The 12,689-nt window shown below is 46.2% G+C and overlaps 1 protein-coding gene across 1 annotated transcript in view; it reads right to left on the minus strand.

Annotated features, from left to right (window-relative positions):
- Nucleotides 1–12,653, minus strand: part of asap2a (ArfGAP with SH3 domain, ankyrin repeat and PH domain 2a) — a 195,813-nt gene extending 183,160 nt beyond the window's left edge. Inside the window, exon 1 of the mRNA XM_087977838.1 lies at nt 12,313–12,653. Within this exon, the coding sequence (XP_087833964.1) occupies nt 12,313–12,438 (126 nt within the window). The 5' untranslated portion in view covers nt 12,439–12,653. The remainder of the gene's footprint in view (nt 1–12,312) is intronic.
- Nucleotides 12,654–12,689: the final 36 nt, after the last annotated feature.

Raw genomic sequence — 12,689 nt, forward strand, 5'->3', positions numbered from 1 at the left:
AGAGAGAGTCCGGGCGTGCATAAAGGATCTCACCAGCAGAGCCCTTCTCGCCAACAGCCAAGCCATGTCTTGGTGCTTGTTTGAGAGTTCTGGCGATGAGGCATTCTGCCAAATGACTTTGACTGTCTGCCCAGGGAACTGCTCAATAGGATCCGCCCTCTCCTTTACCTGAAGGGTCTCAAGGACACTATGTGCTGACCACTTCCTGATGGACTTATGGTCAAAGGTGATTTTCTTCATAAATTTCTCCACGAAGCACAGGTGATATGGAACGGTCCAACTACTTGGAATGTTCCGCAGCAGTGAGGCCAAGCCCATCCTTCGCAACACCGGAGACAGGTAGAACCTCAGTATGTACTGACACTTGGCGTACCGGGGATCCAAGCACAGTTTGATGCAGCCACACACAAAGGTGGCCATCAGGGTGAAAGTGGCATTGGGCGTGTTTTCCCCCCCGCTGCCCAGATCTTTATACATGCTGTCCCATCGGAACCGGTCCATCTTTGATCTCCACATAAAGTGGAAGATGTCCCGGGTGACTGCGGCGACACAGGTTCTGAGAATAGGCCAGACCTGTGCCACATATAACACTGACAGTACCTCACACCTGATGACCAGGTTTTTTTCCCGCGATGGAGAGCGTCCTTTGCTCCCAGCTACCTAGTTTCTGCCTCGCTTTCCTGATCCGCTTCTCCCAAGTCTTGGCACAGGCCCCATCCCCTCCGAACCAAATACCCAGCACCTTCAGGTGGTCGGTCCTGACGGTGAAGGGGATCGAGGGTTGGTCGGCCCAGGTCCCAAAGAGCATGGCCTCTCTCTTGCCTCGGTTTACCTTGGCCTCCGAGGCCCGTTCGAACTGGTCACATAGGCACACGAGTCTGTGCACGGACAGCAGATCCGAGCAGAAAACGGCGACATCATCCATGTACAGGGAGGCCTTAACCTGTAAGGCCCTGCTGCCAGGAATAGTCACCCGTCTCAGGCTCGCATCCTTCCTGATGGACTCGGCAAATGGCTCTATGCAGCACACAAACAAAGCAGGAGAGAGAGGGCAGCCCTGCCTGATTCCAGATCTGACTGGGAAGCTATCTGATTCTCACCCATTGATTGAGACTGCACTGACAATGTTGGTGTAGAGCAGTCTGATCCAAATGCAGATTCCCTCCCCAAAGCCCATTTTGGAGAGAACATCCCTCATATACATATGAAATATCCTGTCAAAGGCTTTCTCCTGGTCCAGGCTGATGAGGCAGGTGTTGGCGATGACCTTTGACCACATTTAGTAGTGAGTTTGGTCTCCAATTTCCTCCCTCTCCCCCTTCCGCTTCCACTTGTAGATGAGGGTGATGATACCTTTCCTCATGGATTCGCTCATGGTACCTGCCAGAAGCATACCGACATACACCTCCAGCAGGTCCTGGTCAATTAAGTCCCAAAGAACAGAATAGAGCTCGACTGGCAAGCCATCACTTCCGGGAGTTTTGTTTTCGAAGGACTCGAGGGCCTTGGTCAACTCATCCAGAGATAACGGCTGGTCCAGCCTCCCCCGTGTTCTGTCATCTAAGACCTCCGTGATAGAGTACAGGAACGACTGGGAGGCCGCGCTGTCAGTTGGCTTTGAGTCATACAGGCTGGCACAGAAGGATTTGCTGATCCTCATGATGTCAGCCTGAGATGACGTTACCAAGCCATCTTCTTCCTTCAGACTGCTGAGCATGGAGCTCTCTTTGTGCACCTTCTGGAAGAAGAAATGTGAGCACGTCTCGTCCTGCTACATGGGATGGACCCTGGACCGGAAGATTATCTTGGAGACCTCCGAGGCAAAGAGCGAGGCTTGCTGGCCCTTCACCTCCTGGAGGTCCTCCGTGACATCGACCCCCATCGTCTCCAGAAGGAGCAGGTTCTGCATTCTTTCCTGGAATTGTGACAGTTTTGCTCGTCTCTCTCTCTCACCTCTTGAACACCTTTGAGGATGAAGAACCTCTTGATGTTCCCTTTTACTGTTTCCCACCAGTCCGCTGGAGACTCAAAGAGGGGCTTCACGGTTCTCCAACCTGCGTAATCCCTCTTGGGCTCCTCAATGTGTCCTGGGGTCAACAGCTTCGTGTTCATCTTCCACGTTCCTTACCAGCCTGCTGCTCATCCTGTAGGTGACAGTTGGCCAGCAGGAGGCAGTGGTCAGAGAAGAACACCGGCTTGACGTCGGTGGATCTGACAGAGAACGTTCGGGACACAAACAGGTAATCTATCCTTGAGCGGAATAGACCCGTCTGCCCGTGACCAGGTGTATCTAAGCTGCGCTCCGCCTGCAGGGGTGCTGAAGATGTCGTGCAGTTTGACATCTTTGACTGTTTCCATCAGGACTCTGGACGTGGCGTCCAGTTTACTGTCCCCCCCACCAGATCGTCCATCTCCATCAATGATATAGTTGAAGTCTCCGCCAGAATGACCGGCCTGGACATAGCCAGCAACAGTGGAAGCTGCTGCAGGACGGGCAATCATTCACTGTTACCGGCTGAGGCGTACACGTTAATTAGTCTCAGGGGAGCATTCCTGTATATGATGTCAGTGACGAGGAGGTTCCCGCCCACCACCTCCTTAACCTCGGAGATGGTGAAATTGCCATCTCGCAACAGGATATCCCAGCCTGATGAGCGGTTATCATTGCCCCCCTGACCAAACTGACAGCCCATGGCCCACAAGCTCAACCATCTCCTGTAACTGTTGAGGTGTGGTATCCCACACTCCTGCAGAAACAGGATGTCGGCTTTAACGTTGGCGAGGAAGGTCAACGTAGAAACACATCGCGTAGCAGATTTAATGCTACGCACATTAATACTTGAAATTTTTATAACCATTTTAACAGTTTGAGGTTACCATTGTCCATTTACCGCTGGTCCTGCCTCTCTGGGGTTGCTGTCTGCATCCCCGTGGTGAACGCGAACTGCTGGACTCTCGCAGGGCTGAGGTAGCTGTCCGGCTCCACGCTGTGGCATTTTCTCTGCTCTGGTGTCATCGGGCTGGGACCAGGGTTTGCATAGCACAGTTCTATGTCTGACAGCAGGGCTGTCAGAGGGTCGCTGCTCCCAGTTACCTGGAGCTGTGGGGTGGTGGGTACATCCTGGTTTTCACCTGGTGCGGGGTGGTCTTTACCAGTCGCCTCAGAGGGTTCGTCGTTTCCTGTTTGGGAGGTGCTGCCCTCCTTTCTCCCCGCGTCGTTCTGTCTCTTGTTCTGGTGACGACCCTCGTTGCGCCAGTCTTCACCATCCGAAGAGCTGCCTGTACCCTCACCCTGCAGCTGCCGTTTCCCCCTTTTCTGGGAGGTTTCTGTGGCCTGGTGGGTTTTCCTTTTCCCTTTTTTTTTTTACAGGAATCCATTCCTCTGACTCCTTGGTTCCCTCCACCCCCATTGCCTCCGTCTGTCCTGTAGGAGCTTGGATCGGCTGCTGTACCTCCAGGCTGGCTGCTGTCTGCTCCACTCCAGCCTCTCCTTCCTTCTGGGTGCCACCAGGCACCGTTCCCTTGCCGGTCTTTTGCAGTCCACGTCTGGCCATCTGTGCGTAGGTGGCGGCCTCTCATCTTGAGCAGGCCTTGTACATGTGGCCCGCCTTGCCGCACAGAATACAGTTCTTGGCCTTGTTGCATTCCTTGGTTGGGTGATGCTCCTGCTTGCAGTCCCGACAGATTGTGACCTTACAATCCGCCGCCATGTGGCCTGACCTCCTGCAGGTTCGGCTGCCCTGCGTATGTCAGGTACCCTCTGCTCCCTCCGATTGCAAAGCTCGAGGATGTTCCCCCTGGCATCGACCCTCAGGGTTACCCTGACCTGCCACTCACTGGTCCAGATCCCGAAAGGGTCGATCACATTGATCCTTTCTCCCTTGACCTGGACGTATCTTCTCAGGAAGATCAGGACATCAGCTGCTGGGGCGTGGGGGTTGTACATATGATTCGTAACAACCCAACTCCTCTGTACAGGAAGCACACATAACGGGACCACCGACAAGATGGAGAACAGAGGCTCCCCTTTCTTCTCCTTAAAAACCTTCAGGAGCTGCTTGCACTGCTTCACACTCCAGACGGTCACGTCAAAATAGCCTGCCCCAGGGAAAACCTACAGGCAGTACATGTCTTATTTTTAATTTCAAAAATATACTTTATTCATAAAAATATTTGATGATCTGTACAATTGGTCATGCCATACATACATAAACATTCCATTTCTTTGCCATCAGAGATCGGGTAATCATTCGCATGTACAGGTCTGTACGTTTACTATCCATATATTTAGCTGAGGCGTCAGTGGAGCCCACTTACTGTGTGGGCCCCCTGTCCTTTGGCAGGCAGACATTACACGGTGGTCCTTCCCCACCATGCCTTGGCGGCAGCTGCCCCAAGCTTCAGCGCGTCCCTCAACACGTAGTCCTGGACCTTGGAATGTGCCAGTCTGCAACACTCAGTCGGGGTCAGCTCCTTCAGCTGGAAGATCAACAGGTTTCGGACAGACCAAAGAGTATCTTTCACCGAGTTGATGTTCGTCTTGGTGTGCTTCCCAGGGAACAGACCGTAGAGCACGGAGTCCCGCGTCATGGAGCTGCTCGGAACGAACCTCGACAAACACCACTGCATTCGTCTCCAGACTTCCTTTGCCTAGGCACATTCCAGAAGGAGGAATGCGACAGTCTCGTTTCCTCCGTAACCACTTCGAGGGCAGTATGCGGTGCGGCAGAAAGTCCGGGTGTGCATAAAGGATCTCACAGGCAGAACCCTTCTCGCCAACAGCCAAGCCATGTCTTGGTGCTTGTTGGAAAGTTCTGGCGATGAGGCATTCTGCCAAATGACTTTGACTGTCTGCTCAGGGAACCACTCGATAGGATCCGCCCTCTCCTTTACCTGAAGGGTCTCAAGGACACTACGTGCTGACCACTTCCTGATGGACTTGTGGTCAAAGGTGTTTTTCTTCATAAATTTCTCCACGAAGGACAGGTGATACGGAACGATCCAACTACTTGGAGCGTTCCGCAGCAGCGAGGACAGGCCCATCCTTCGCAACACCGGGGACAGGGAGAACCTCAGTATGTACTGACACTTGGTGTTTGCGTACCACGCACAGCTTGATGCGGTCACCTGGGCATCTTCCATTTTATATGGAGATCAAAGATGGCCAGAGTCTGAAGGGTGGCCATCAGGGTGAGGATAGCATTTGGTGTATTTTTTCCCCCGTTGCCCAGAGCTTTGAACATCGGGTCCCTTCAGACTCTGGCCATCTTTGATCTCCATATAAAATGGAAGATGCCCAGGTGACTGCGACAGCACAGGTTCTGGGAATAGGCCAGACCTGTGCCACATATAACAACACTGACAGTACCTCACACCTGATGATCAGGATTTTTCCCATGATGGAGAGCAACCGTAGCTTCCATCTGCCCAGTTTCTGCCTCACTTTCTTGATCTGCTCCTCCTAAGTCTTGGCGCACGTCCCACAGCCCCTCCAAACCAAATACCCAGCACCTTCAGGTGGTCAGTCCTGACGGTGAAGGGGATCGAGGTTTGGTCGGCCTAGTTCCCGAAGAGCATGGCCTCGCTCTAGCTTCGGTTGACCTTGGACCCCGAGACCCGTTCGAACTGGTCACATATGCACAAGTCTGTGCACGGACAGTGGATCCGAGCAGAAAACAGCGACGTCATCCATGTACAGGGAGGCCTTAACCTGTAGCCAGCTGCCAGGAATAATCACTCCTCTCAGGTTCGCATCCTTCCTGATGGTCTCGGCAAGTGGCGCTATGCAGCACACAAACAAGGCAGGAGAGAGAGGACAGCCCTGCCTGACTCCAGATCTGACTGGGAAGCTATCTGTTTCCCACCCATTGACTGAGACTGCACTGACAATGTTGATGTAGAGCAGTCTGATCCAATTGCAGATTCCCTCCCCAAAGCCCATTTTGGACAGGACATCTCTTGTATACGTATGTGATATCTTGTCAAAGGCTTTCTCCTGGTCCAGGCTGATGAGGAAGGTGTCCAACCCCCTGTCCTGCACGTAGGCAGTCATATCCCTGAGGAGTGTGAGACTCTCAGCAATCTTCCTGCCGGTATAGCACAGGTTTGGTCAGTGTGGATCATCGATCCCAGAGCAGACCTGACCCAGTTGGCGATGACCTTTGCCAAGATTTGAAAGCACTTCTTGATACCAGGCCCACAACAGTCTGCTCTTCAGTGCAGGTGACTCCTTGTCCTCAGAGGGTGTCTTGCTGAGGTCCTCCTTCTGGTAGTGGAGACTGCGCTGACGCAAATCTTCACCCCAACAGCCAATCCCTGTTGTCACGGTCCTCTCCTGGTTATGAATGGGGTAGAATTCTGACTGAGGACATGAATGCTGCAGTCTAGATTAGAGTGGTGCTGGAAAAGCACAGCAGGTCAGGCGGCATCGAGGAGCAGGAAAATCGCCATTTCGGGCAAAAGCCCTTCATTTACCACGATTGCTGCAGCTCATTGATTTAAAAAAAACATTTTAACTAAACAAGGACTCACACATACAAATAACCACATGCCAGGAATGTCACTGAGGCAGTGGTTCACCACTAGACACCCTGTCTGCAATAACTTTCCTAGATAACGGTCTCTGGAAACATGAGAATGCTGTTCTTCCTGCCTTACTAATGTACAGATATCACAGCACTTCTGCCATATTTATGGACCACCCAGGGCTGACAGCAGGATATAATTACACGCTGCTGACCTTGTTGAACCAAGGTAGAATTGATAACCCAAATTATCATTATTAAGAGTGAGTGCAAGAGTGGCATATATTCCAAAGAGGCTTTACGTATAGAAGAATATGATAATTACATGACATGAGAGAAAAGATACAGGCAAGTATAACTATTAGTTCAAACTTCAGGCTGATGGTCAAGATGATCCATGAAACAGGAAAATAGTGAATCCAGGAGTGACTAGTGTCTGAAAAAGATCACATACCAGAGGAAGAGCCTGAAATACTGTAAGGGTAGTAGCCCCCACAGACAGAAAATGAAGTAGAGACTGTAGTTTGAATAGGTTACACAATGAAATAAAGGACGTAACAGGCTCAGAGCAGAACTAGAAGCTGACGTTAAGAAGGTAAACTTCCGGTGGCTCCCAATAATCTTGAAAATAAACGAATAAACTAAACAGTTGGAGAAATTAAAGTTGTATAATCTCCAAAGTAAGGGTTAACCAGGTTTGTTCTTGTGGATTTCAGCTGCAAAAGCACTTGGAGACAGCACTTAGAATTCTAAAGTTCCTAGGAGTTTTGAACAGCAACTGATCAATACAGATGTTGAATTGGATTAAATTTATGGTGTGTTACTCCTCCCCTGATTAACTGTACGTAAGTCTACTTTGAAAGATGAAGTTATATCTGTAATTGAGAGAGAACATATCATACCATAGAATCCCCACAGTGTGTAAACAGGCCATTTGGCCCTACAAGTCCACACTGACACTCCGAAGAGTATCCCACCCTGACCCATTCCCCTATCCCATTATTCTACATTTCCCCTGACTAATGCACCTAACCTACACATCCCTGAACATTATGGGTAATTTAGCATGGCCAATTCACCTAACCTGCACATCTTCGGATGGTGGGAGGAAACCGGAGCACCCAGAGGAAACCCATGCAGGCAGGGAGAGAATATGCGAACACCATACAGACAGTCACCTGAGACTGGAATCGAACCCAGATCCCTGGCGCTGAGAGGCAGCAGTGCTAACCACTGGGCCACCATGCCACCTGTCAGTGAACAGTCAGTGAAATTTGACTGGTCAATTAATTAGGAGAAAGTGAGGACTGCAGATGCTGGAGATCAGGGCTGAAAAATGTGTTGCTGGAAAAGTGCAGCAGGTCAGGCAGCATCCAAGGAGCAGGAGAATCGACGTTTCGGGCATAAGAAGTGAAGTAACTTACAAGAATATTTGCTTAACAACATCACTTTCCTTGGAGGCCTGGAAAACTACTGACTTTGACAGCAAATTTATGTTGGGAAAGGGGAAATCTGCAGCGATCGCTAGATATTTGTGCGTAGTTTTCTTCAATGTTATATCAGGGTGCCATTGGGTCACTACAGACCACAAACTCCAGTCTTCTATTTTAAAAGCAGAAAAATTCAACCAAGTGCACTTAGGAATTATGAAAGGTTTACACTTAGCTATCTGGTGGGAATCATTACAAAGGGATTCTTTCAGAGTCCACGTATTTCAGTTAAAAACTTACTATAAAAATTAAATATCAAATCAAATATACAAATCAAGTAGTCTAAATGGCTCAAAACACATTAAAATACACTTCCAGACTGCTGAAAAGTTTGTACCCAGATCATAAAATGTGGGCAGAGGAAAATAAAAATACGTGATTTTAGAAAAAAAACCTTAATTACTGTAATTTTTCTACACTGTCGCAAACAGCTGCCTGTTCATTGATACACCATGTTAAAAACATGTTTTGAAAATAAAATTCTGCTTCTTCTCTTCATTTAGAAACATCAGTAAATAAGAAAACACAAGTTAATATGAAACAAAGTGTTGCATTTGTCTGGTCAAAGTTCTCCAAAGTCTGTTTGTACAATCCTACAGATTTCAGCAACCAGCCATTTCATTCTACATAGAAACCCATATTGGTATTTATATATACTCTCCCTTCTTGCATCTTCCAAATCTATTCTATTATAATACTAAGAATATAGTAGCTAATATAATTATGCACCATATGATGTAATTTATACACATTTCCATATGGAACAGTGGACTGTCAATCATACAAATATGATCTAGTAAATAATGTTAAACACTGTATACAGTTCAGTGCATTATAAGTGACTATTCAAATACTAAATCAATTACACAACCAAACCCATCCATTTGACATAATTTGAATAATGTTATTTATAACTCGTTTTAAAATTATAATTAGTAAACTCAAATAGGCGAGCAATGAATTACACAAAACTATTTTTGTCAGTCAGTAACACAAAGATAATTCCCAATATTCTATAAAGCAAAAGATTTGACAACTGATTATATTTGGATCAGTGGTGCTGGAAGAGCACAGCAATTCAGGCAGCATCCGAGGACAGGCAAAATCGACGTTTCGGGCAAAAGCCCTTCATCAGGAATAAAGGCAGAGAGCCTGATCTGGTTTCCAGCATCTGCAGTCATTGTTTTTACCTAACTGATTATATTTGTGGTGCAAAGGAATACCTGGAAGATAATGGAGGAGTATTTGGTGCATGGAAGTGTCACTTTGAATTATAAAACTTATAAAAATTCCCCATAAAAAGGGAGGACCTCTAAAATATATTTCTGGCTCAGTCACATTTTTTCTCAGCAGGTTTAAAATCACATAATATTTCTATTTCATAATTTATGGAGTTGGGCTAATTCACATTATTTAACTCTTACACTGAACAGTACACACTTTCACTGAAATTCAGTATTTGTTTTGCACTATGCCTGTCCTAGGTTTAAAATCAACGGCATTTTCAAAAACAGACTATGAAAACAAAAATAACACTGTGATACAGAATAAATCATTCATATGCCAACGTGATGCACAGGCTGTAAAGAGTTTTATATGTCAATCATTTGCACTATTAATTTTATTGTGGTATATGTTTCTCCTGTATAACAGTTGGTAGCTTATTGTTCTAGTATGTAATTTAATGAAATGGACAAGGTACCCAACTAATTTTTCTTTAAATGCAAGACTGGAATTTACTTCAAAATAACTTCAAAAATCTTGGCTAATTTGCAATGTGCACAATTCTTTACTTAGTATACACCAAATGTAACATAGCACTATGTAACAAATACATAAAACCTAAAATGTTTTCCACAAGTAATTTATTACTCAAGTTTTCACTGTGAGGTACACATTGACTTTACACAATAAAATACCAGAAAGACATAGAATATAGGATTGAAAGTAGACCATGCAATCCAATAGACCTGTATCATTCAAATTGGTGATCCTTGATCTGTGCTTCCCAAATCTTTTCCCACAGTGACCCAAATTTCAAGATTAGAAAACTGTTGTGACCTCTTAATGAGAGCTGAAAGTGGGTATTGGGGAGGGGGATAACTGTGATGACAGAGGCTTGTTACAGGTGGAGCACAGCTGTCATGACTCGTCTGGATGTCCATCACGGCCACAACTGTATCAGGGCTCAAGACTGAAATTTCAACTTGCAACCATACTTGGGATCTGACACTGGGGAACATGGCTCTATCTCAATACTACACACCTGCTCTCACTCCATACCCCTTAATATCTAGCAGTCTCTTTCTTAAAGATGTTCAGTGACCTCACCCCCACGCCCTTCTGCAGTTCACCAGCCTCAGTGAAAAAATTTACCTTCAGCAGTCTTTAATGGCCTATCCCATATCCTGAGACGATGATCCATTGTTCTAAATCCTCAAAACAAGGGAAACAATATCCTTGTATCCCAGTCTGTGCATTCATGTCAGAATGCAAGAGCTCAATGGGAACCCCTCGCATTTTCCTAAATTCCAGTGAATACAGAACTAGCCCAGCCAATCTTCCCTCATATGACAATCCTGCTATCTCAGCAATCAATCTGGTGAACCTTTGCACTCACTCTTATAGCAAACAGATCCCCATGATGTGGAGGTGCTAGTGTTGTACTGGGATGGACAAAGTTAAAAATCACACAACACCAGGTTATAATCTGACAGTTTTATTTGGAGGAATTAGCTTTCGGAGCACTGCTCCTTCATCAGGTGGTTGTCTGATGAAGGAGCGGTGCTCCGAAGGCTAGTGCTTACAAATAAAACTATTGGACTGTAACCTGGTGTTATGTGATTTTTAGCAAATAGATCCTATGTATTAAAGAGAAATTATTTACTACGTAATTGCAACACACAAGAAATCAACATGTTTATAGGTGATGCTAAACAAACAGAATTGGCTTCTATTAATTGCAAGGCAGTGATTGTGTTAATGCAAGATGTTTGCAAACACAAGCAGACTTGTTTTTTCAGACCAAGCAGATGTTGCTTCAATGATTTCCATTTCCATTGTAATGGCAGAACAAGTGCCAAGTCTGATGGTACAGCATATATAAAGCTCAACTGCTGTTTGAACATCAAAATTGAATCTGTTAAAAACATGAGAGTAATTTAAGGAATTGCTTTACATTAAACTGGTTTTTAGCACTCAACTATCAAACATTTATGTAATTTAAATTCAGTTCTACGCAATAATCTTGACTGAAGTTATAAAAAACGATCCATCAGACTAAATGGTGGAAATACAATACCACTTTCCCATACTATTCACATATACTCTAATATGCAATATACCATACACTAGTAAATGCAGCTGTAAATGTGTTCATCCCAACCTATATCGTGTTAATCACAAGTCCCTTTCAAAATACATATTTTTAGCCAGGCAGATATTTGTCTGAACAAAGACCAGTTTCATCCTGTCAGACGCTTTTGTTTTTGTGCCGATTAAAGACTGCAAAATTGTTTTGCCTGCCAAACTATGATCAGACAACTAATGTAATCACTGATAACAACACATCAGCAAATATACCCAAAACACGAAAATTATATTTCCTTCTTGGAAGGGATCATTTCGTTCCTTAAAACGTAAATACTGCGCTATTAGAGAGCTTGGCTTTCATTGCAGGTTCAGTAAGAGCACAGTTTTATTAGTGTATACTTGGCGACCGATGCAAAGCATCAATAAACAACTCTCCAAAATATACTGCTTTAATAAGAGATTAAAGTACACTTCTCAAAGAAAATACGTATTGTTTTGTAAATCTCACGGCTGGCTGCAAATCTCTCAAAGTTTCATTTTAATCATGTTTAATAAAATGGAGATAATATAACCTGAGTAATGCCAGTACCACGATTTGCACGGGTCTCGAGCAAAAAAGCACAATTGCCCAAATCAGCAGAAATAACTGAAGTAAGAGTGTGCTGTGATCACCTCCATCCTTGTCCGATGCCCCATTTCCAAAGCATGGTTGTCCCTATTAACGTTAATTCCTGCCCACTACCAGCTTCTCCCCCTCAGGTTCCCAAGACCGATTGTCAGTGTAACATTGGCACGGGTTAGCGTTTGACTCCCCACAGCCAGACTGGAGCTGGATTCCTTTGAAACAAATCGGATTTGGGAGTGAAATGACGGGGAGGGCGGAGGGAAGAGAGAGAGAGAGAGACGAACGCTGGCCGCGAACGCTTACCAGCTCCTCGACCGATCGCTCATTTATTTTTTGTTTGGAGAAGTAGGACTGCACCTACCTCTTCCAAGGCAGCCACCGTGTTCTTGCACTGACTCATTTTGGTGGTGAAGCTGGAGGTAGTTGGAGATTTGTAGTCCTCGTTCGTCACGGTCACGAATTCCAACACTGTGATTTGGTCCGGCATCGTTAACTCCCTCTTTTTTTTCCGATAACGGGCAGAAATCCCCTTCTCCGCAATGCTAGTTTTGGGTTTTCTTCTTCACATCGGTACTTGGATAGACAGTTAGTTTGTGTCGGTCGACGTGTGCGCGCAGAGACAACGCTCTGTTGAAAAGTTCAGCTTCGATTTCCAACCGACGCGATCCCAGCGCTCGAGCTCACACTGCTCGGGCCGTGACGTTGACAGAGAGGGTTGAGCGGGGGGGGGGGGGAGGG

This window comes from Chiloscyllium plagiosum, unplaced genomic scaffold (genome assembly GCF_037043375.1).
Source record: "Chiloscyllium plagiosum isolate Xiang-an unplaced genomic scaffold, Cpla_swu_hap1 HiC_scaffold_3, whole genome shotgun sequence".
Taxonomy (NCBI): domain Eukaryota; kingdom Metazoa; phylum Chordata; class Chondrichthyes; order Orectolobiformes; family Hemiscylliidae; genus Chiloscyllium; species Chiloscyllium plagiosum.